The 24,919-nt window shown below is 43.0% G+C and overlaps 1 protein-coding gene across 19 annotated transcripts in view; it reads right to left on the bottom strand.

Moving 5' to 3' along the window:
- The window catches only part of DST (dystonin), a 2,190,048-nt gene that overhangs the window by 741,974 nt on the left and 1,423,155 nt on the right, over positions 1-24,919 (bottom strand). For 15 of the 19 annotated variants that reach the window (XM_069606170.1, XM_069606155.1, XM_069606164.1 and 12 more), the window contains 2 exons: positions 24,242-24,391; positions 1,785-2,000 (listed from right to left, as the gene is read on the bottom strand). The exons of the other annotated variants lie outside the window; for them this stretch is intronic. In XM_069606170.1, coding sequence (XP_069462271.1) covers positions 1,785-2,000; positions 24,242-24,391 — 366 coding nt within the window. The remainder of the gene's footprint in view (positions 1-1,784; positions 2,001-24,241; positions 24,392-24,919) is intronic. 19 annotated transcript variants of the gene reach the window in all.

Raw genomic sequence — 24,919 nt, forward strand, 5'->3', positions numbered from 1 at the left:
TCTCTGTTCCCTTGCCACCACTGGCTCTGTGATGTGCACGGCTTTGCCCCTCTAGGTCAAAGGCTTGCTTCTATGTAGGATCCTTCCTCCTCCATTCAAGGTTCCTTGTATCTTTATTCTCACCACCTTACTTCAAAGGGTTGTGCTGTTTTTCATCCGCTGCAGAGTTCCAAGGGATTCCAACATTACCTTGAGCCAACGGTATGGGAGTAATGCCAACAGGGTTGGAATGAAAAACAGAAGTAACAGCAGTGTTTTCCACTTCCATGAGAGAGAGAGAGAGAGAGAGAGAGAGAGAGAGATAGAAAGAAAGAAAGACAGAGAGAGAAAAAAAGAGAGAGAGAAAGAAAAGAGAGAGAGAAAGACCCTGGGAGTGGTGGTGTGACAACAGGAAGTTCATTGTGGACTGAGGGTCTTCGCAACAACACTGAAACCATTCTGCCACAGCAGACATGAGACATCATTATACAGTAGACGTAAAGTTAGAGTGAGAGCGAACCAACCCTCAAGAATCGAAAGCCCTGTTGATGTTAACCCTAAAAACAGAAGGTAATAGGGACAACGGGAGACCCGGGGAAGTGAATGTGAATCATTATTGGAATGCTCATACTCATCACAGTCAAGGGAAAGATAATATAACAATACCAGAAAGGAGAGTGAATGAGAAGAAGTATTGGAATGCTCACACTTGTCTCAGTCAAGAGAAAGGTCTCGTAAAACCAGTAAAAATAGAAGTTAATGAGCCACATTGTGGGAATGACCCAATACATATCGGTCTATAATAAAGAAGGCCTAATCCAAATAAAGGATCAAGTTATAAAACGGAATCCCAAAAACAAGGTGAACCTAGCAAATAAATATAAAGGCAAGAGGATTCCAAAGGCTATGAGATGTTCAAAAGAATGAGAAATAGTCGAGAAGGAAACAATACTTGTTGGATAAGTTTACCAGACGAAGAGGAAATAATCACTGCTAGTAGAAAAAGACAAGAGAAGAGACAAAAGCTCAAGACAACAGTGAATGAACTGTACAAACTGATAAACGTGCAAAGCAGTTGATGAGAAGTCAACAGATTCCAGGAGAATGAATGCATTCTCCTGACTGAGTTACTAAGAAAGTGGTAGGGTCAGACAGGCTTGTAGTTGGACGGTGGACAGTTTCATTTCTAAACATTCACTGATGACTGATGTGCACCTTAGCAAGTTATGCTAGGTAGGGTAGCCCTGTTGTACTGGAAAGATAGGATTTATTCATTTTCTTTAAAAAGAAAGGTACTTGTGAAATCTCTAAGCATAGTCAGTGTCCTCCTTCTGACCTACCTCCTTCTGACCTACCACAATAGGTACCGTTTTTTTCTTTTTGTTTTCCTTCATTACTTGTCTTTGTCACAAGTGTGGGACTTGAGCATCAATATTGCATTTTGGAAAGAAAATGTGGTATGGTGTGTAAAGAGTCAACTGTGAAACCAGAATATCTGATTTACAATACTGGCTTTCACAGTGGATCAAACTGTGAGAACCTATTCCAAAATTGAGAGAACTCAGAAACAAGTTAAGTTTCAGTATTAGGCACTATAAAGTCATACAAATGGTAGCTTTGTCCTATAAAAAAAACACATTTGACCTTAATAGTGACACTAATATAAATAAAAACATTAATTCCCTTTTGAATTTAAATGAAACTAAGAAATTAAAAACTACTTAGACACTGCAAACAGGGATAAGTAATTTTTTTCACAGATGCATTTTTAATTAAAACAAAAACAGCCATCAATATATACCTACCATTTCGGAGTCCACAGCAAAGACAATCTGCTTTGCTCGTTTTGAAGACATCTCACAGACCACAAAAAAAGCTTTCTGTAAACAGTCATGACTTATTTTCAGGTCCTTAAGCTGTTCCGGTGGGACTTCTTTGTTCCTAACCTTTATGAATTCTTCAGACAATTTCAGATCTTTTCTTAGAATGACGGAAACTGCTCTCAATCCAGATTCAAATGACTGCAATGAAATGGCATGTGGAAAAATTAATTCAATGAGCAGACGTGCCAAACATTTTACTTTGTAATATTTGATTTGTAGCCCACACTCCATTGACAAAATTGTCCCTAAGCACAGTTCGGCTGTCGTTTTTACATGGCTTGCAGGTGGGAAGGATGTAATGGATCCTGGGAGATTTAGTTAAAGATGGGTCTTTTGTGCATGCCTGATGGCGTGGAAGGTTGAGTGACCTCTAGTCTTAAGAAGGGGTCTTGGAAGCAGGGTCAGGCAATGCAGTAGATCTACAGATGAAGTGTAGTTTGTAAAGGTTGTCCCAAACTTTATGGACTTGCAACTCGAAGTGTGACTTTTCAAATCATGTTATTGGGGATGGGTTGCATCATAGTGGGTAAATTGAGTGTCTGTGTCTGTTTGACACGTAGGGATTTTTTATTGAATGGGTAGTGGGCAGCACCAGAGTCACTTGGATGAGAGGTAATCACATACATTGCTTTCTATTCTCAAAGGCAAGGAAGATCTGGAAGATGTGCTGAACTTGCAGCACAGTACAAAACTCAAAAGCATATTTTTTAACAACAAGATTGTGAAGTAGCACTAGGAGCGTTCCAAGTGCCGAATGGGATTACCAAATAAATTATCTCCGACCCAAATAACCGGACAGACTCAAAGAATATGGCAAAACACTACTTTATTATCAGTTCAATAAAGTAGGTAAACCTGGTGAACAAACAGATTGTAGCTCACACACTCTCAACACATTTCAATTACGCAAAAGGCTTTATACCTCGATGTACGTCAGCTATGACGTCATCTTACGTGACGTGACAAACAGTAAAAACCTATTGGGCAGAGGGATTGGTTTAAGGGAACATATACACCAATAGTCTTTATGAGTGTTATTATCATCTTTGGCTGCCCCTTATCTGGTAGGCACACCTTGAACAACCTCCAACTACATAAAACTCAGATAATAACATAATACCAGCAGTGGATATGCTTCAGCAACAATGAATGGTCCACCATTACATAGGCCCTCATGATTGGTTGGCACTCTCTTCCAACCATGGACATTCGGCTTGTTAGCAGCACGTAAGCAACAAAACCCAGGAACAACGCCGGACAACTGCCTTCCTTAGCTAATAAGCCTACCATCTCTCATCAGTTAGGCCCTAAGCCAAGGCTTTTTATCTGTAGTTGACCTTGCTGTCTGTTATCTTCCCCAGAACATTAATGAGAGTGAAGATAAATTGCTATCGTCCTTCTTTATGAATAGACCTTGAGCCTCATTATGCTGTTGATGTGCCGACAACCTTGTAACACCAAATCCACTGCCTGATATCCCGGTGCCACTGGGATATCACAAGTGGCAGCGGAACGGTAAATCCCCATTCCCATGCAGTCCTATGGTACACTGAAACACCAGCACCGTTGCCAACGGTGACAGTGGTTCTATGAGACATGCCAGTAGGGGCCTGATTTCCTGGCAGGTCAGGTTTGCCGGGAGATCCGTGCCCCTACCAGCGTTCTCGTAGTACGGCTGTCCGGAAAGGGTGCCAGTACATTGCTACTGGCATCCTTATTTCCAGACCATACTTGTAATGAGGCCCATTGTGTCCTGGTATTGTACCATGTGTGAGGAGACCATGATTATGTCCATTCCGGCCTTCTATTTAATGCTATTTGATTCAATTGGGTGCTGTTACTCTCCTCAGCCTCTGGAGACTTGGTTTCTCCATCTTGCATGTGTGTTTTCCATCTTTGTTCAATACTTGGCACTCACATTTATTCACTCTGTAAGGAAGGCATGGTATTGAGCAGTAGACACAGACACAATGGATACAAGTTTCGAAAACCTTTATTTAATATTTTAGTTGAGTTGGTAGAATTCCTAACTGGCCCTAACTCTAGAATGGGAGTAGTCTTGACCATTAAATAAATAAGAGAAAAGTCCAAGTCAGTTTAGTCAAAATAAAAAGGCCTATACTAAGAAAACCTAACCTTGCCCTCCTTCTAAAAAATAAATGACAAATGTGTTAAGGGAATACAAAAGGAAAATAGTATCTCAAAAGGAATGTTAGAATGGCTTAAGAAACAACTCCCTTCCCCATGTTCAGGCCCACAGGGCCTAGAGAGTTTCTTTAAAAGGATGGGTGGATGGCACAGTTCTATCGGTCTTGCACACTTTGGCTTACTGGTAAGATTCAACAGTTCAGTCTTCGGCTTCAAACCTCTGGAAGTTCAATCACTACCTTAGACTTCATCCGCCTTGTCACCAATACTCTGTTCACATTGCCTTTCTCATTTTTTCACAGTTCTATGCAGAGCTCTGTGGGCTCGAGCTTGTCTTCTTTTCACTTTATCACGGAGTTCTGCACAGGTTTCCCTCTGCCGGGCTCAAGCCTGTCTTCTTCGTGCGGGTTTCCATCCCAAATTTTGTCTCATGTATTTTTTCACTGTCAAAGACTTTCGAAACTGCAAGGATTTTACATCGACCTCAGCATGACCACTCCAACCTCAGCAATTCCACAATTCACAATCTTTCTCATCTTGCAACACCAATGCCGTATGGTAATTGTAGTGCTTAATCTCTTTAGTTTGCCCTCTTGGCCTTTTCCAAAGATCATATACTTTAACCTCTTGGCATATTCAAAGTTCACATATTTCGCTTTGCTCTTATTCAACTTTCTTTCCTTATCGCGGTTACTTTCTTTCCTTTGTTTCTCACTTTAACATCTTTCAACTCTCATAACATTTCACAGAGACCTTCGAATCTGCGACTTCGCATCGCAGGACCACTCTGTTACTTTGTATCCTTTCCTTTTACAATCCATTAATTGTTCTTTCCATTCGCGTTTTATCGGCACACGCTCAACCTTCAACTTTCATCTTGCAGTTACTTTTGCTTTCAACACAAACCAAACTTTTGTTGCTTTGATAACTCACTAGTCGTGCTAATTTGTCCTCTTTTATCTTATTCAAGCAGCTGTCAAGGCCGTTACCGGCACCTCCTCTGCTCCTCCCCAACTCTGCCATTCACCTGGGAGGGTGACGGGCAGCTTTCTGGCAACCTGAAGGTTTCTTTCCTCCGCTCACTCGGTTTCAGTCTTGGAACGCTTATGGCTTTCCGAAAGTGTGAATTTCTCACCTGGCTCTCTCTCGATCCTTCCAATTGCTGATCTGCCCTTTGGCCTTCCAACTTTCACAGCCTGGTTGACATCAACCCTGAAAGAGCTGTTCTTTCTCGTACCCAGCCTTGCTCAGAGTGTACATGTGCGTGCCACTTTTTATTCTCACAGGCAGTGTTAACAAGCAGCAGGTGTGCATTGTTATAACTACTTGCCTGACCCTGCCTGACCTCATTACAGGGACAGAGCCAATGCAAGTCAGTGGAGGTAATCTTTCTAACCTCATTCCTCATCTTCTTCGGCTTAGTACTGATGTCAATGTAAAGTGGGGGGGAATTATGAGAGCTGTAGTTTCCCATAAAATAATAAGCAGGGATAGGGGTTAGATGGGTTGTGGAAAAAGGGGAATACCATGTCTCAACATTGGGTGCTTCTCCCCCATTCCCTGAGGACCCCCTACCCAGGTGATCCTCCCTCGCTTATCCACCCTCAGGGTCAGGATCCAAAAGCGATATGATATGATTGGTTATTTATAACCTGCTTAGCACCCAGAGGTTTCTAAGCATGGACCCGGGCATCGAACCTGTGTTGCTCTGTGTCGTCTTACTTCCAAGGCAAGCACCTTGCCCCTGAGCTATCCTCCCGAGATTAATGGCATTTCCCTGGCCACCTGACTACGGGATCCCTGCAGACTAGCCTGTGAAAATCCCTCTGGTTTTTCAGAACTCCTTTACTTATTCTAAGAGAAATATGTCCTGTGTATGTAGCTTTTCTTCTTCAACTCCTTTCGTGCATTGTAGTTGCTTCTTGCTGCGGCATCCTTGATTCTGAGCCAAGCAAATATCCTTTGTTCTGCACAAATCTGTATTCCAGCACCTGTCAGCTCTGCAGCCTTGGTTTCTCTTCTCAAGGATTATTGCTTATTGTTATATGATGGTGACGTCCATTTTCTCAACATGGCTGATTTTACTCGCATTACATTTCCTACTCCTGTAAGTTTCTACATTGTTTAATCTATGCCGCATTTCTGCTTATATACATCTACTGCAGCTTCTGTTACTTATCTTCTTAGTATATATTTTCTTCATAGTTGCATATATGTTCACTTCGTCACTTTTAGTCACATCTTCATTCTCTAGATATCCATAATCAGGTTTAATGCGTTCAAGTATCTTCTCTCCTCAGCGGCGTTACTTTTCATCTGCTGAACTATGCATCAGTTCAACAATACATTCGGTAAGGTTGTCCCAGTACATAACGTCTCTCATACCTTTGGTGTGGTATTGGGATGGTACCAGGTCTCATGCGCAGTGTTTTCTTGCTGTATTTCCAGTATGACAGCAGTAAGGGGGTGGGCTCTATAAATGACATATACATCTGCTTCCCTACAAGATAAAGATAAGGTTGGATAAATGCCTAACTGTCACTAAAGAGGAATTTCTGAATACATTTGTCAGAAAGGGCTAAACTGAACGGTGGTACCTTGGTGCTTCGTGTGTTGCCCTCTTCATAAAACAAAGATCCAAAACGTATTCTAATAAGTCTACACACCACCAGGGCTGACCTACACTACAAAGTAATGTCCAAACAACATGGTGTGAAGAGTCAGGAATGAAACTCGGACACAAGTTAGCCATGTCTTTGGCTAAAGACTTTTATTAACATAAACGTTTTGGGAAAAAAAGGCCTCTCTGTCTTGGCTTTAAGAGAAATGTTCCTACATAGACCAAATCTAAGGGTTTGTCTGTGTCAGGATGACAAAATCAAAACTGGCATTGTGTCCTGCTTGTCTGGCCAACACAGTCTTAATATCCTTGCTTAGGACCTCTTGTTTCCACACATTTGCAAATCGCGTGTTATACTCTCCTGCCAGGACTTCTTATATTAATTCACTTGAAATTGCCCAGTATACTTTCCTGCCAGGGCTTCTTGTACTTCACACAGTAGTAACTGCATGGTATACTCTCCTGCCAGGGCTTCTTATATTCCTCCACTTCCACAATTGTATATTTACTTGGTTACATAATATGTCCTCTTCATATATTATTCATGTCTGTGCTTCCATTTATTTGCATTACATGCATTCACATAGTGGTAAGGGCTTTAATTTCAATTCACTTTCCCTTCTTACAATTAATCTCTTCCCTTTCTCTTGTGCTTCAGTTTGTTTTACCATTATTTGCATTTGGTGCTCCTGCCGGTACGCCTCAGGGTCCACACTACCTTTAGGTTGACTCACCGGATCTTATTGGCATTCTCGGACTTCTTTGCGGTCACTTGGTGATGGTAATATTCCCACTTTCCCTTTTGTTACTGCTTTCTCGGCATCCTTTCATCTCACGCGGTTTCTCTTCAGCTTACAGGTTCCAGTTTGGGCTCTTGCAGGTAAGGGTCTGCTTTCTGCAGTCAGTCAACGCCCAGGAGTCTCTTTGTGTCTACCAGCGTTTCTACAGCGCATCCCCTTCTTGGAGCGTTTCCCTTCTTCCTCTGCTCTGGGCCGCGCAGCCCACCTGTTCAGGACTTCAAGCCTTGCAGAGAGGCAGAGTGTTCTCTCACCAACAGCAGCAGCCTTTGACACTGGGCTGTCTGTCTTTACATTTTACAGGCATAGGTATTTTTGCCCAACAGCTAGAGAGCTCTCTGGGTTGGAAGATTCTTCTGCTCTGCACCGCTGGTTTCCTCTTCCTTGTGCCAGTATTCGGGGGATTCTGGGAAAAGGAGCCCATTGTTCATGTTTGATGAAAAGAGTTTGGATCATCATTTTCAACATGCCTGGATGGTAAAGCAGTTCTAGATGATGAATACATGGAACTGATAGAGGCATTCTTGTTACATCCACAGAGTTTTTTCTATTATTCCAAGGGGAAGGTGTAGAAGTATTGCAATGGGCCATGAGAATATTGGGTATTAGAGATGTATCTTCAAGGGTAAATGGGGGGATACCATGCTTCAACCAATGAAGCCATGACATCACCCCTGGGGTTGTCTCCTCCTATGTGATCCTCCCTCATATAGCGTCCCCCAGGGTCAGGATCAGGTAGCTGCTGCCGTCCCCTGGCCACGTGAGAGGAGGTCACTGCAGGGGCATCTGTGATTACTCCATTGGATTCATCACAATGGCCAAAAGAAAGGTTGAACCTAATCTTATCTTTCTAGGCCTGTTGCCCCGTGACTACCCTGCGCTAATAACAAACACTCCAAGTGTTTGGCAAAACAAACAGTTCAAGAACATACTCTTCAAAGTATACCCCTATTTTACTGAAACAAAATAGACTTGTCCACCAGGAAGGTTCTTGTAGAGTTTGCAACAACCGCCCCATCGATTCTTTCAGGATTTGCATTTGGCCCCTCCTGGACCTTGGTTCATTCAGACTTCCATCCTGGTCCCTCTTCTGGACCTTGTCTCCATTCAGGATTCCTAACATGTCTCTCTTAGGCCAGGATGCACAACAGACCTTGGGTTTCAGGACTCACAACAGGTCCCTACCAAAACCTTGGACGCTACTGCCATGGGCCTGGATCCTCCACCATCTTTCCCCAGGAGACGCTGGTGGAAAGACTGAGGCTTTGGCTCTCCTGTCCTCCCAAACAAGTAGAGTTGTTCTGGTATCGCGAGGGTCAGCCAACTACAAAGAGCTCCCAGTGATTAGTCACTCTCCCTCCCTCGGTCCAGCCTTTACGGGCTTCCAATGCCCTCCTACTCTGGCCTTTCCTGTACAGTGGTTCCAGAGGTCTCCACTTCTGTCAAGGGAGGAAGGCTTCCTACTTTCCTCCAATGAGCAGTTCCTTCCTGGATATCACTTACAGGACTCTCTCCGTGTGTCAAGAGGGAAAGAAAAGGCACATATGCCTACTCTAGGATCCTCTCCTTCCAAAGCTTCAACCTTTGGGCTGCCTTCTTCCAGGTAACATGCTTGTTGGGAATACACTCTGGTTGGCCTCCTTCCAGGCAGTAGGCTCCCCTCAGCATCCTCCCCTTTTATTAAAGAAGCATCATCAGGCCCATCTGCTTCTTTCGGGTCCAAGACATCAAGTGTGCTGAACAAGCCCCTTACATACCCATGGGCCTCTAGTGTATTTTCTAATGCCGTCACTGATTGGTTATTCCCTGGGTGTCCCCAATTTCCCAGCTGGGATTGGGACTCTTAGATTATTAGGCAGATTGTGATATTGGTGGAGGGCTTTGTGAAATCCATAAACTATGGCATGAAACTGGGATGTTTCTAAGCAGTGGTCGAAATGCATGAAAAGAAGAAGTGGAACTATGTTCCCTACTGGCCTGGCCCGCTCCCCACAAACCCTGTTTCCACTCCCCCTCCTATGCAGAAAACAAACCACCAAAAACATGCACTTGCTGTTTAAGGGAACGTTCAGTGCAGTGCACTAAAAGTGCAAGTTTCAACTTCTTCCTTCACTTTTATTTTAAAACTAAACCATTCCGGAATCGTTTTTTCAAAATAAAAGTATAAGAACAGTAAAACTTAATTAATAAAAGTAGAAGAGCACCGCTCCCAACCGCCCCACCCACTTCGACCACTGTTCGAAGGCATACACATTGTACCACAATGAATACCTCACTAGATTGCCCGATTGTTTTTCAATGGGCTTCTCTGTAATATAGGTAAGCATTCCCTGCATTCTTTCTGCTGCTTCCAGCATGTCTGCATATGTTGCTCAGCAGACTCCCACCTACATAAGATGTACTGATTTCTATGTCAGAAGAGTGTGTGACTGCGCTCCAGGCAGCGTAATAGTGTTTCTGCCTATTTAAAGGTTCCTGTGATGTTTGTATATTATAACTTGAAAGGCTTGTAACTGTGTTTGTCCCAGTATTACTATCAATAGATGTTGTTGGGGTATGCCAGTGTTTGTAGTCAATGGTTCCACATTCAGGCAATGGAGCGCTTGGTAGAGCCAGGAACTAGGGTGTCTCTAGGGGATTAACAGGCCTGCAGGATCATGCCTCATCCACCATCGGGGAAGCATATTGGGCAAGTGCTGGGCCAACACGATCCCCATCAGCCCGCTACTCCAGAGGTTAGCATGGGGAATTTGGGGGAATTCACCATAAGGTCTAAAAACACTAGAACCAAAGGAGTCCTTTCCTCCAGGCCAACAAATACCTCAGCCCTGCAGTATGAACTTTTTGTAACGCGTTTGGTTGGTGTTCAGGTAGGCAAAAAAAAAAGAAGCTGGTGGCATCATCAAATTTAGCACTAATAATAGTGCCAGACCTTATTGCTCTAAGCATGCTGCAATATTAGGAAGACATTTACTGAGTTGCCGCTGCTGGAAGAAGTATCACTTGATTTCTGTTACATACCAAGGTGGTAAAAGAATTGCAATGTTTTAAAGTTGGAAGAAGGTCATATGCTATGACAGAGGGTGTGCAAGTAACATGCAAAAAGAGAAATGTAGGTAGGTTTAGGCTAAAAACCCTAGGCATTGTGCGATTTAGTGATAGCCAGCTTCTCTTCATCCAATATGCATGGTGGAAAGAGCAAATGGTCAGAGGCACCTATGTAAGCTAAAGCTACATATTGTCTACATAAGAGTGAAAGGAGAGCCGGGGAGTATGAGGAGGTCCGCCTGGCTGTTATTAGAGAAGATAAGATTTGCACCACTGGTAGTACAATTTTGCAGAGTATTATCATTAGGGCAAACATGACCAAAGTGCAAATGTGTAGTTTTTCCATTCATTTTTGCACCATGGCCATATTTGACCTACTGCTAAAGGGCAATGTTTCAGCGCATGGGCGAACATTGCCTTAATCACAAAATGCATTGAAAAAATGTGAATTTGCACTTGGACATTGTTTGTCATAGTCCTAATATTGTACAAAACTGCACTTGAACAAGTGCAACATTTCTATAATGAGGTCCCAGGCGGAGAATGAAAACGTGTAACAGAAGTGGGCAGGTGGGAAGACCACCTTGGCAATGCTTGGCTCACTGAAGGGCTTGCAATAGTGCAGTGATGGGTCGGAGCACCAGATGTGTCTGAGGCACCACAGATAAATGTAACATCTCTGCATCTTTGCCTCTGGGTGGTGCTGTATCCAGACCCATTGGCTATTCTCAACCATTACCAGAGAAGACTCTGAATTGTTATTCAATATTTCCTTTCACAAATCTGTATTCCTGAAAACATGGACTATCATTCCCATAATGCACCTGCAAGATGTCTGTAAAACCTGGTTGCCAAATCCAGAAACCATTTTGGAATCTGAATTGCATTGGAAGGCGACAGGCTCATTTCAATGGACTGAAGCATTCAAAATGCTGCAGCAATTATTATGCATTTGTTTCTGCACAAACATTCCTGGTGTTTGTCAGCACTAGATCAACTCCCAATGTCCATGCCAGAGATTTCCATTAACCACACCTGTGAAGGCTTGTGTGTAGCGCAATCATGCAGAGCCAGCCTGGCTTTCCACCCTGCTAGAACTGTTTATAAACTGCCACGCCCTCAAACTCCCTTGATCTTGCATTGCATTCTGAACCTCATGCAGCTGCAACCCATTTGGAATCTGCCTTGTGCTTTGCCTATGAATGTACCATGCCCCTCTGCCACTTTGCTCCAATTCTTAAAGCCTTGCTTTGCACCCTCTGTCTGCTGCCAGTGTGTTTTCTTCTTCCCTTTATGTTGTGGCCCTGCAGCAATTAACCCAAATCTTGTCCTGATTTCCTGCAGCATCCTGCTCATTTACCTTGTACCAGTATCCTGCTCTGTTACCTTATACCAGCATCCTGCTCTGTTACGTTCTACCAGTATCCTGCTCAGTTACCTTCTAGCGGTATCCTGCTGTGTTACCTTATACCAGCATCATGCTCTGTTTCCTTGTACCAGAATCCTGCTCTGTCACCTACTACCAGTATCCTGCTCAGTTACCTTGTACCGGTATCCTGCTGTGTTACATTATACCAGCATGTGGCTCTGTTACCTTGTACTAGTATCCTGCTCTGTTAACTTGTATCAGTACCTTGCCTTGGTTACCTTGTACCAGTTCTGTTCTACAGTTTTCTGCATTCCTAGTTCCTGTTTCCCTGTTCTGAACTCGTGTTCCCCTTTTGGGGATCTTAGTGTCTGATAAGTTTGTTATGGTGTCCGCACCAGTGCCTTTGTGTATTCCTCTGTACAGAGATTGGTTCCTATACCCTAGGAGGAAATCTCTGCTCCTTCTAGAGTCTCGTTTTACCTGTAGTGTCTAGTGTGTTGCATTCTGTTCCCACAGAAGGCCTCCACTGTATGTTCCACCTGGACCAAGGGCTTGCAGGGTGTGGTGCTGTAAGAGTAACTTGCACAGATGCATTGAGCTTCCTTTATTTCTGTGGGTAGTCTCTAGTCCAACCTGTTTACATCCCTAGTTGGAGTCCTCATTGTTCGTTCTGTGTCCAGTACATGGTTCCCATCCCTTTTCGTTCACCATTGAGGTCTGCCCTTTCTTCCTGTTCCGCTGTTCTGATTTAACTTGACTGTTCGTCCTTCTTGTGTACCTTCCTACTGTATGTGCTTGCCTGGGTGCCCCGGTGTGTCTTCTGACAATAGATTGCTGACTTTGAAACATTGTGTTGTGAGTCAATGTCTTACACTCTGAAGAGAGGTCAAACTGCCAGAGCCTTCCCATTGGTGAAGATGCCATCCCACATAGTAAGCAGGCTGGATTCCATACTGTGTTTAGAAGGAAGGGTGGCTAGTGGTAGTTTCCAGGATGATGATGCTGAGACCTTTTTTTCCAGAAATTTGGGAGCATCAACTATTAGAAGGAGATTAAGAATATTCAGTTGGTTAGTGATGCACTGACAATGTTAGCCAAAGTGAATGTAGGTGCATTAATTTGCTAGTTCATCTTGATTGGGATTGGATGATCCTGGTTGAGTAGGGGAGCCAGGAGGTCTGGAGGAGGACCATTGTGTTATATAATGAAGTTGCCAAGTTCTTTATGGTTCATTATCACCCTGGAAGAGGGCCCCAGCCAGTCAGGATGCTCAGAACATGGGCTGCATTGTCTCGTACAAGCCAGCAGTATGAGCAGCATGGGTGCTGCTAGCTAGCGCCCTCTTGCTTTCCCCACTACTCTCCTGCTTCCCTTCCCACTTCCTTGCACCCATGGGCACCCGTGAAGATCCTATGCGGGTGCTAAGGGTGAGTATTACTAATAAAAAAGAAACCTTACCTTTGTGTGCAGCACTGCGCTCCCTATTTGGAGTCTGTGTCCGTGTTGACGACGTCATGGCGATCAACACAGAAAACAGACTCCAAAAAGGGAGCGTGGCGCTGCACACAAAGGTGCGATTTCTATGTTTCTATGTTTTATTAGTTATACTCACCCAAACCAGCCGCGTAGGATCTACACCGGTGCGAGTGTGATATAACCCTCAGGGGAGGAATGCCTGCGGCTAGTAATGACCCGCCACCGCGTTAAGGGACTCCCTTTCATTCCGGCCCTTAACTTGGGCGCCGGGCCAATACCGGCTGGGTTGGGCCACCCCCTACAAATATCACCCAAATATCAACAGAATGTACACAGAAAGATAAAACCTGGTGCAGCAATATACAAACTAGCATGCTAAATAAAATAAACACCCTCCAGGAAATAATTCACTCCCATTATCAGGCATTGCCCAAGACCAGTGTCCCCTCTACTTCAGTAGATAATCATCACAACTAAGACACAACGCCTTTCTCCTTCAGAGAAGTAATGGAGACGGAAGTCCTAGACATCATGAAAAATATCAAGCCGTCCTCATGCAAGGGTGATATTTGCCCTGCTGCCCTTATTAAAGACTGCGCAGATTCACTAGCCCCATTCCTCACAGCCTTTATCAATGCTTCATTCTCATTGGGTATCATCCCTCCAGCCCTCAAAGAGTCGTGGGTACGCCTGTTACAAAAATAAACTCCCTTGATCCTGATTCGCCGAATAACTACAGACCAATAACTACCGTTCCCTTCTTGCTTAAGATACTTGATAAAGCTGGCTATTTGCAGATCCAACACTTTCTGGAAAGCAATAACATAATAGGGAAGAGGCAATCAGGTTTCCGTCCTCGCCACAATACTGAAACTGCCCTACTCTACCTTAAAACCCAATTAGGGGACTGTAACGCTCACCTGGTATCCACGGGGACGTCACTCAGCCTGTTCTGACCTCTTACGACCTCGAACCCTTCCCTGGAGTCTACTCGACTGGAGACTGGGCCTGAAACACAGGATTGGTAGAGTTTAACTCCCTATTGTCTCTGTGTGCTTGAACCTGTTCCTCCCCGGGGTCCAACTCTTCCCTTTGATCCACAGCTCACCTTGTTTTCTTGGAAAGTGTGCTTTCCGTCCTGCTTTCAGCGCAGGGGCGCGTTGATTGATGTGGGCTCATTGCTGCCTAGTTACTTCACTGGCAAGAGTCCGACAGGTAAGTATAATGAGTCTTTTGAACAGTTCTCTAACTTCGTTTCTTTCCTTCCTTAGATGATGGCCGGCGTCCGTGGATGGCGATGTGCTGCTGAGATGAGTAGCGCTGAAGGTGAGTGAGAGCGCGATGCGCGATGCGACCCTTTCGTATTTGTATTGAACTGAGTTCTTTTTCTGTGTCTTTTAGGTGCTGCAACGTTTTCAGCGTGGATGCCGGTTATGAAGAAGAAATGCGGTGAGTAAGCGCAGTATGCGGCGCCTCTAGATGTTTGCACGCTAACCTGGAGTGTCTTTTCCCTCTTGCAGATGGATGAGAAGTTCCGGAGACAGAGTTCCCCTAGAGCGGCTGGGATTCAGGTAAGCGTTTGAAGCTCGTACAGTCTTTAAAAATAAGCGAAGATTTGCTGAATGCTTACTAATGCCTTTTTTCTGTTCTTTTCCCTTTTCCTTAGGAAGCGGCGTGCCGGGATGGGAATGACATCGCCGAAGATGCCCGCAGAACAGAAGAAGCGATGAATGATGGGCAGAAGCGCCGCAAGCTAAGGCTGTTCCTAACAGTGTTCTTGTTCTTGCAGGAGCTGAGCGCAGAAGAAAGATGCAGGCCTACTGGAGACCGATCCGAACACAGTGAGTATCACGCTGCAGGTGCAGAAAACACAAAGCATGTTTCTCAGACTGGGCGTGGCTTAAATAGCCTCTGGGTATCCCAGGTGTCTCTGGGCTGAACCACACCCAAAAGACTAGACTGCACATGCAGTTCTGAGAACCGAAATATGTGGGGGCATCCATCTTGTCCCCATCAATGCACTACAAGTCCAATCCCCAATGTTATCCTATGGGTGTGAGTGAGTCTGGTGCCACAAGCGCCAAGTCTGACTCCAAGTGGGTCTTTGGAGGGATGGAGAGGCCCTTGAGGGCCAGGTAGGTGATTGTGGCCTGGCTCCAGCCTGACATCTTGGAGGGCGGGGGACATGAGGGGCAGGAATCATGACAGGGACACTATGGACAAAGGTAAGCCAGCACTGCTCCAGCTCTTGTCTGCAGCTTTTGATCTAGTAGATCACAAGTCCCTTTGCAGGCACCCCCGGGAGGCAGCCCATTTCTCCCAGGAAGCCACATCATGGATCACCTCTTTGCTTGAAGGAAGACGTATGAGAGTGTTCTCTGACCAGGCCTGTGCTACCCCTACTCCCATCCACTCCGGAGTCCCCCAGGATTCCTGTACCTCGCCCACTCTGTACAACATATTTACCCTACCACTCTTCAATAACCTAGACAATCACAGCATTGCCTACACCAACTATGCCGATGACACTCAAGTTCTCCTCCCCCTCTCAGGTTCCTATGAACAGGACGCAGTCACACTCAACGAAGCATATGCCCTTATCCAGGCGTGGATGGCAGCAATGGTTTGTGCCTCAATGGTGACAAAACATAGTTACTCTTGGTAGGCCCCAAATAAATCCTCAACAAGCTCGACAGTAAATACAGCTCCTTCAGCATTGAGAACACTGTAATCACTGCTTCGTCAGCAGTCAAAACATTTGGAGTCTTCCTTGACTCCACCCTCTCCATGATGCGGCAAGTCAATACCATTTCATCCTCTGCTGCACTTACAGCCAAGATCATAAATGCGGTCAAACCATACCTCTCATCCAATAACTGACTAAACATAGCCAGAATTACAATTGGAGCCATTTTAGACTACTGCAACACCCTGCTTCTAGGCACATCATCCAAATACCTTAGCAAACTGCAAATCGCACAAAATAACGAGCTTAGAGCTGCACTAAGTATTCCAAAAAGGGAACACATTTCCCAAGCGAGAAGGGACGCCCACTGGCTCCCAGTCAAAGAGCGGATATTCTTTAAGGCCTTGTCCATCACACACATGTGCCTCTCTGTCTCTATGCTCCTCCCTACCTATCAGAATGAATCCACTATGCCACGTCAAACACACCCAAGCGGGCCCAGCCCTCCCACCAGCTCTCAATCCTGACCTTTAAAAGAACCAAAGCCGGAGGAGCAAGCTTTTGTTTCTTGGCACCAAAGAATTGGAACGCACTACCACTATCACTGCGGAAGGAAACCTCATTCACAGCGTTCCGCAGAGTGCTCAAAACCAAGCTCTTTAACCAGCCCTGCCTCCCATGTACGTAAGAATTTACAGCTTCCCATGTAACTCTGGAATCTGTCCTATCCTTACACTTATCTATGTACTATATGTACTTATGTGTTACTACATGAATACTGCCTTATTGTTTCTCTTACTGTACCATGGCCCTCATTACGACCCTGGCGGATTTTTTCCGCCATCGGCGGACTTTTCCGCCATGGCGCAAAGTCCCTTTACGCCATGGCGGATGGCGGACTTACCGCCCCATTCCGAGGTCGGCGGGGCGGTAAGTCCCCATTGACCCATTTACCCTTCCCCATTCCCATTTCGGCCCCATAGGGCTCAATGGGAGTGGGGAAGGTGTTAATTACGCCACCGTACACTACGGTGGCGTAATTAACACCGAGGTCCCATAGCGCCATGGATTTTTACGCCCGCAAAAAGCGGGCGGAAAAATGACCATGGCGCTATGGGAACTCGTAGTTGGCGGTAAGGGGTCGGCGCAGCTAACGCTGGCGCAAACCCCTTAGCGCCAGGGTCCTAATGAGGGCCCATGTATGTTAAGGAAAGCCTTCTGTAACAAAGCCACGATGCCTCAGGGCCGTTAGGCACTTTATAAATTCAAATAAATAAATAAAAAATAAAAAAATAATGCAACCAGCAGAATCATCAATCCATTTTATTGCATGGAATGAGTTGGCGACAGAATGTTTGGTTTTGAAGAATGAGAAGCAGAAGGAGTTGGCAACAGGAGAGCGTGGAAGGCTTGGTCTGCTGTACGAAGACTTAATAACAAAAATTGAATCCTACCAGAGTCCTGGATTGTTCTACGGCACAACTTAATATACAGCTTGTTTAGTGGGAATAGATGTGAAGCAGGGAATGTAGTTGCTCCACCTGCTCCACTGCTATTCCATGGCAGACACAGCAGAAGGATTGAAATAGGAGCTGGGGAAGTCAAGGAAAAATGGGGAGGCTTTTTGTATGTTTTTAAGGCACAATGCATTGTAGGAACCTGCAGTCCCTCGGAGGGTTCGAAACGTTGGGTAAAAAGAGGTTTGTCGGCATTGAGCGGCTAGTATTCAGCATTTTAGTGGAATGTGTTTGCACACCTGACACCTTGAGAAAGAGCTGTCTGTGCAAAAGACACACTTGTTCAATAAATCCGTTTTTTTCCACACAGTGCCGTGCGACACCTTCATTCAATTTTCTGAGGAAAGAACATTTGAGGTAGAAATCTGCAAACATTTGCGCGGCACTTTTCACAGAGTTCAGTCAGGATTAGTCTGGCTCCATAGTATGTCTGTTCTCTTTCCACTTTGACTCTGGCTTTTGGACCGATAAATCTGCACTCCCTCACCACATTCACTGCCCCACTTGCCAGCGTTCGCCTTTTCACCCTTCCTTGTCCGTTCGTTTGTGCCACTATGTGTGTGCGGATGTAGCTTTTTCTCTGTGCCTATTTGAAACACATTATCGTTTGTTTTCCATTGCACTATTTGGCCCCAAATGATATGTTTGCCAAATTATTTGTGCTGCTACCAGGAAAGGCTTTCTTTCAGAGAGGTGTGCCAGCATTTGTAAGATAGGAGTGGGCAGCAGGGAACCTTGGGAAGTGCAAGTACTTTAAGTCCCTGCATATGAAGTGTATTTTTAGTGTGTGTATTGAAACAACAAAATATTGCATGTTTTCTGTTAGCAGAAACATTGTGGACTGGTGTGCACCCTGAAATCAGTGAACATCGCACATAAAGTGTAACTAACTTCATATAGACATGTTCTAAAATTACAAATTGTCCTGTCACTATATTTCACACATTTTCTTCATCCAGAGTCAGGTTTAGCTTTGATTGGTCTTATCAACTTATTTATTTTGATCAAATAAAAGGGAACATGCCGCCGATTATGAGAAGTGAAATACATGTTCAACTAGCATTGCATAGCCAATTTATTTTAACTGTCACTTGTAAAGTGCAACCAGAAATGACCCATTGAATGTCATGCCACAACTTAATGACGGCCAGAAAGTAACACGTTTGCAAAACAATAGCAATCATTAAAATAAGTATCTCAAAATGGGCAAATAGTTCGAACAAAAAAAGTAGAGCAGCACAAACACTGCTCTGTTAAGCTTTCAGTATATGGGACTCACTCCAATAATGGCAGCAGAGGAAACCGACAACAGCTAATACACATGCTAAACGTCTACATTTCAGACAATGAGGGCAGAAACATACAAATGGAAAGAAATAATAATGTCACTGAGGTGAATGTGTATTTATGCACATTTGCCATCCACCACGATTCATTGCAATATTTTTTCCGCCAGTAGGTGTCACTCAGGCAACGCCATCGAGCTACAACCTAAAAAGGGTTGGAACCTTCACAACAGTGTGTTACTAGTCTAGAGTAAAATAGATAATTTCAGCTAGCGGATCACACGTGTCCCTCTCCCCAGGAACCATCACTGCATTTTTGAACCACTGAGCAATGCATTGCGGTTAGGCAAATTAGTTGAAACACCTACATTTTTGCTCCATATGAGGAAAGTGTATTTGTATTATAGGGCAGTGGAATGTCATAAGCTATGCATTGGTCTGCGTGGCCAGGTCTGCAGCTCAGTGGGCTAATTCATCCACTACAGGAGCCTGTGTGTGAACCTCATGGTCACAGGTTCGAATCCCGGCAGGTCCACTCAGTCATTCAACCTTCCGAGGTCGATAAAAAGAGTACAATTAAGTGTGGTAACAATATACATACTGTTATCTGTCAATATTGCCAAGATGACCCTCTGGGGTGAACGTGCGCTGTACACATACACCTGTTTTGTTATTGCTCAGTGGTTCGGAACTGGAGGTGCGCTTCCAGGGATGGCTACTGGTAGGTGAGATGATGTGCACTTGTGAGCTGAAAAGGAATATTCTACTATCCCAGTTCAGGTAGAAAAGGGTTCTTTGCGCATATTTTAAATACACCATAACTTTGTGGTGTTAGGTAAACATGTCCCAATGCTCCCAACCCAAGGATGTCCAATTGTATCACACTGATGAATTCCTAGTGATGATGACATGTATGTGGTTGGCTGCGTCCTTGAAATCTGCCTACACTGTGTTGACACAACTATGTACAACATAGTGTTGCCTTCCGAGACAAAGACACTTCTCGCTCAAAAATGTGAGTTTGCCAGCTAATTTAATATGCATACCCACATCGCATTGCTCAGCGGTTGGGAACGAGAGGCGAGCTTCCAGAAATGGCTCCTGGGAGGGAGGTGCTGCGAGATGTGTGCTTGGTAGATGAAATAGCCGATTCTACTCTCACGTTTCAACCAGAATGGCTTTTTAAATACATTTTTGTTAGCTCACCACAACTTTAATGGAGTTTGGTATTTATATTTTTTACAGTAAATTAATTTCTTTGTATCGTTAAAAGGACAAATAATCTGTTGTGTTATCACCAAAGAAGGTAAAGGGCAATGAATATTGAACAGGTTAGAAATGGATTTCGATAAAAAACGAAATAAATAATGTCAGGGCTATCAGAAATGGAAACACTAAGACGCGCTTCATGCCTGCCTAGTGAATTCTAGAAACATTGCACCTACCATGGTTTGTAGAACGCAACAGATCAATGCAAAATGTATACCAGGTATCCAAATATTGATACAGAAGGTTGGGAAAGGTGCGTTTCATAGAATAATTTTGTTTTATTAGTATAGATAGTAGACCTGGACAAGACTTGCATTCTATTTTTGTTTGTATGTCAAAATACAGTGCCATCTAAATACTGTGGTGAAGCATGCTGGATCTATACTATGCCCAGCATCTGATCAAAAAGAGACACCTGTTTAGGTTATAAAGATTCATTAATTCAGTCATTCATTAATTAGGCGTGTATTTTGCTACTTTACATTTGTAGAGGACCAGTTGGACGCATATATCCTAACTTCCGGCCCCTCACCGCCATCATACTGGAACAGCAGGAGAAGAGCTGCATGTGGGACCCCCTGTGTTGTCCCTACACCGAATCGAGTGTATGAGAGAGGATATGCACTCAGACAACCATACCGAATGTACCCTCACACAGAGAGTGGAAGGATGTCTGCACGCACCATTGGACATCATGGAGCGCTGAGTGACATCTGACGAGGGCAGAGTGATGCCATGAAGAAGATGTATGAGGACATACTGAAACAATATGAAAATATCTAAGAATGATGATGTACCTGAAGCAATAAGAGAAACATGCCCTGAGCGTGAGACATATTTCTCTTAGATTAAAGAAGATGAAAGCATGTGCAAGAGCCAAGTATTGGCCAATTAACAGTGAATACGGCTCCTACACAATGGAGTGAGCAAGTCTTTAGAGGCCAAGGGAGTAGTAACACCCAGTGTAATTGAACCAAATAGCAGTACCTAGGAGGTCGAAATAGACACATTTGTGGTCTCGCACGTGGCGCAGAAGTCGAAAACAAGGGCTATTCATTAAGCCATGATTGAAGATAAGTGATGTGCTCATACTGCCTTGAATGTCCCAGAAAAGAGAGCAACAGGAAGAGCAAGGTCAACTACAGATGAAAAACTTTGACTTATGGTCAAGCTGATGAGAGATGGACTAATTAGGAAAGCGGGGAGTAGTCTGATGGTACTCAGGGCACCTGGGTTTCGGTTTCCTTATGTGCTGCTAGCCGAGCCGAAGGTCTACGTTTGGGTGGGAATCTCAACAAATCAGTGGATCTATGGAGCAACCTGCTATACAATGTTGCATAGACCAATCGGCTGCCATTTTGTCCACTATAATCAGTATGATATGTATTTTAGAGGTAGTTCGATGTGTGTTTTACAGATAAAACACAGCCAATGATATATTAATGCGTATTCATTAAATAAGTAGATATGTTCCCTTAACCAATCCCTCCGGCCAATAGGTTTTACAGTTTGGCACGTAGGATGTCATACATGATGCATATTGGGGTATAAGACCTATGTGTAATCAAGTTTGTGTGTGTGAGGAAGCATCAAACCAATGTCTGCCGGTGTACCCTGCTTTATTAAATTAAGAATAAAGTAGTACTTTGCCATATTCTTTGAGTCTGCCCGTTTATTTGGTCTAAGATCTTTATTGGTAATTCCATCTACGCTTCAAGGTGCTAGAGCACACAGTTGTTAGAACAATCCTGGTCCATTATAACAAGTGAATATATCATGTTCATTATTAACATGTTATCCATTGTAAGCTGATAACCAGCGATATATACATAAGTTTATTGATATGGGGTAGATAATACAAAATGATCAATGGATTTGTAATGTTTGAATTTTGTATTGATTAATGACTTGCCTACCAATGATGTATAGTATAATTCCAATAGCCCCCAACATATGTGTTAACAATGCATTTAGACTACTGTAACAAAAACAATTGGTACAAATAGGTCAAGAGAATAGGCACACTATTTATTAACCTCATATTCTCTTTGTTCTCTACAAAATGCATGCAGCCTTGTATCTTTGTTTTAATCCATTCTTAATAGAAGTCACCTCAAAAGTAAGTTCGTCCATCCGATGTCATAATATCCTTCTTTTGTCTCCTCCCCTTTAAATATTTCCAATTTTCTTCATTCCAATGAATCTTATGTTCTTAATTTTCTCTTCAATATGATTGCTGATCCAATGTGATGCCAATGGAAGTCTAGTGTCTGCATTGTGATATTTCTCCTATGTTCTAAGATGCAAGTCCTTTGTTGTCAAATTGTACTCCCAAAGTGAATCTCGTCACTAACACATATAACACATATGATGCAGTATACTTCACAGGTACTTTTACAATTAATATGTTCATTTGATGTTACATTCAAACAGAGGACAATGGATAAGAGACTGAATTTGGTTTAAAGCGGAGGGACAAGCTGAACATGAGCCACATCTATGCAAACCTGCTTTCTTCGTTTGTTAGCGATGTACGTGTCTTATGAGTTAAAGAAATTAACTCTCTAATATTTGTACTTTCTTACATATTAGCTTTGGTTTACTTGCTAAATGATTACTTAATACTACTGAGTAGCATGTGATGAAAGGACATCATGTGGAAAAGGTGTATTCCACTGCTACTTACTTATCAATAGTTCTTTCTAATTTCATATGGCCACTTGATTTATTGCTGTATCAATAAGTGTTTTATATCCACTCTCCATACAGTTTCAGTATAGTTAAACTTTCTTTATTACATTCCAGATCTCTATTGGAGTTTCGCTTAACCCTGAACATTTAATCCCTTTGGAATGTTATTCTTCACTAGATTTAGATGACAACTGCCTGCATGTAAGACTGAATTCATTTCATTAGGGTTCCTATATGTTCTAGTAACAATCACGTTATTAATCCCAGAAATATCTAAACCCAAAGAAGAAATGTTGTTCTTACTGTTGGTTGAGAAATGAATACCAAATGTATTGTTAAAATTATCACCTTCTTCCATACATCCTCTCATTTTATATTGGGAAAGTAAAATTAATCTTGAGAATGGACAAATATATAACAGTTAGTAAACACACAGGAGAGCAATCGAGTTAAGAATTAAGAGATTACAGGTATTACAAAAAATGGTTTTCTGATTCTGATGATACATTTTTTCGGTTCTACACTTGCTTTTGATATTGAAGAGAATGTATATATTTTTGGTTCAAATTAAATTTAATGCATTGTAACGTATAAGAGATTATGAGCTTGAAGAAAGCATGCTTTGGGTCTTTATTGCTGACCTCATCGTGAAACACCTGTCAGTTGACTGTTTTTCTTTACAGTACTGATATTGCATATCATGAATTTTGGATATTGTGCATTGTGGTTTATATTTCAACTAGATAAAAGTACCCAGATGCTTAAAATGAACTTTGTCCGGTCCTTCTGCGACCCCATTGATGTTTTTCCTATTTGAGGAAACCATCTCAATTGTGAAGGGGCTGAAACCCGGGGAAAGGGATGGGGTGTCCAAATGTCATGTAGCCGGTAATGTCCAGAGGGTCCCAACAGGTAACTATGGACAATTTGCTGCAGATTGGTGGAACAGTGTGGAATTGTATAAGGAATAAACTAACAGATTTTCTGCTTTATAAAAACATTGTATTTATGAAAGCTAACTTAGTGTAACTCTAGATTCTGATTTGAGATGCTAGACAAAGAATTTGTGTCTGGCCAATGCAATACATTTTCTTTGATTTAAGACTATTGTATAAATCCCATATTTCTCAAAATTATGAGTGGGGGTATTCTTGAGAAATAAATGCAGCATTATCGTACTACATTATCAACAATCAGGTAAATAAAATTTGACTAGACAATCGAAGCAGGATTGCCATCTGCACTTCTTTTTCATAAATGTACCGAAATAGGACTTCATGCTTCAGGATTACTAACAAAGGATTTACACCCTATGCTCTTTTGCAATATAGAATTTTGTCAAATTCAAACGAACCAGAGATTCCCAAATAATTTGAGTTATCAATTGGGATTTGTACTTTAAAATTACGGTTCTAATGACCGCATTCGAGCACACAGGCATATTTCCCAACACAGAAGTAGATAAATCTCACCTCCAATTGTTCAAGCTGTAGTTTTAATGTTTCCAAGTTGTTGTTGATGGACTGTTGATTATCTAAGTGACATTTCATATCCTGGACCACTGTCAGATGCTCTTGCAGTTTCTGTGTAATCTGTAAACACTGCTGCTCAGCACTGAAAACCTGCAGATATTTAAAGAGGCTCTCGATCAATGCCATCCACCAAACAACACGATATACATTCTAACACACTCCAATATATTTGATTAACACACAGACACGATGTCCAATTATGGCATATCTAGTTACTCATAGTTATTTGGCTCTGTCCTATTACCATCAAATGAGCACTCAAGCAGTAGTCTGACAAAATGCATACCCTCAATTTCTTTCATTTCTACCTAACCATGTCGACAGAACAGTAGTCCAAGCAGAGACACTATAGTGTGGGTGTTAGTAATATGAGTGGGCATATGGGCTACAATACCATAGTGTCTTTATACCTAAATCCTAATGTTCCTTATTATATTACCAAATGTTTGGAACAAACTACCAATCATTGAACATGATGGTGAAACATGGGCACATGACAATCTTTAAAAGGAAAAATGACTTACTGTTAACGTTCATTTTATGGATTCTTCTCCCAGATTCCTCATCTTGATAGATTAACCCCTCAGCATCAGCTGCTCCGAAATTTTTGACAGGGAT

The sequence above is a fragment of the Ambystoma mexicanum genome, chromosome 4p (genome assembly GCF_040938575.1).
Source record: "Ambystoma mexicanum isolate Mex_15411 chromosome 4p, UKY_AmexF1_1, whole genome shotgun sequence".
NCBI classification, from domain to species: Eukaryota; Metazoa; Chordata; class Amphibia; order Caudata; family Ambystomatidae; genus Ambystoma; species Ambystoma mexicanum.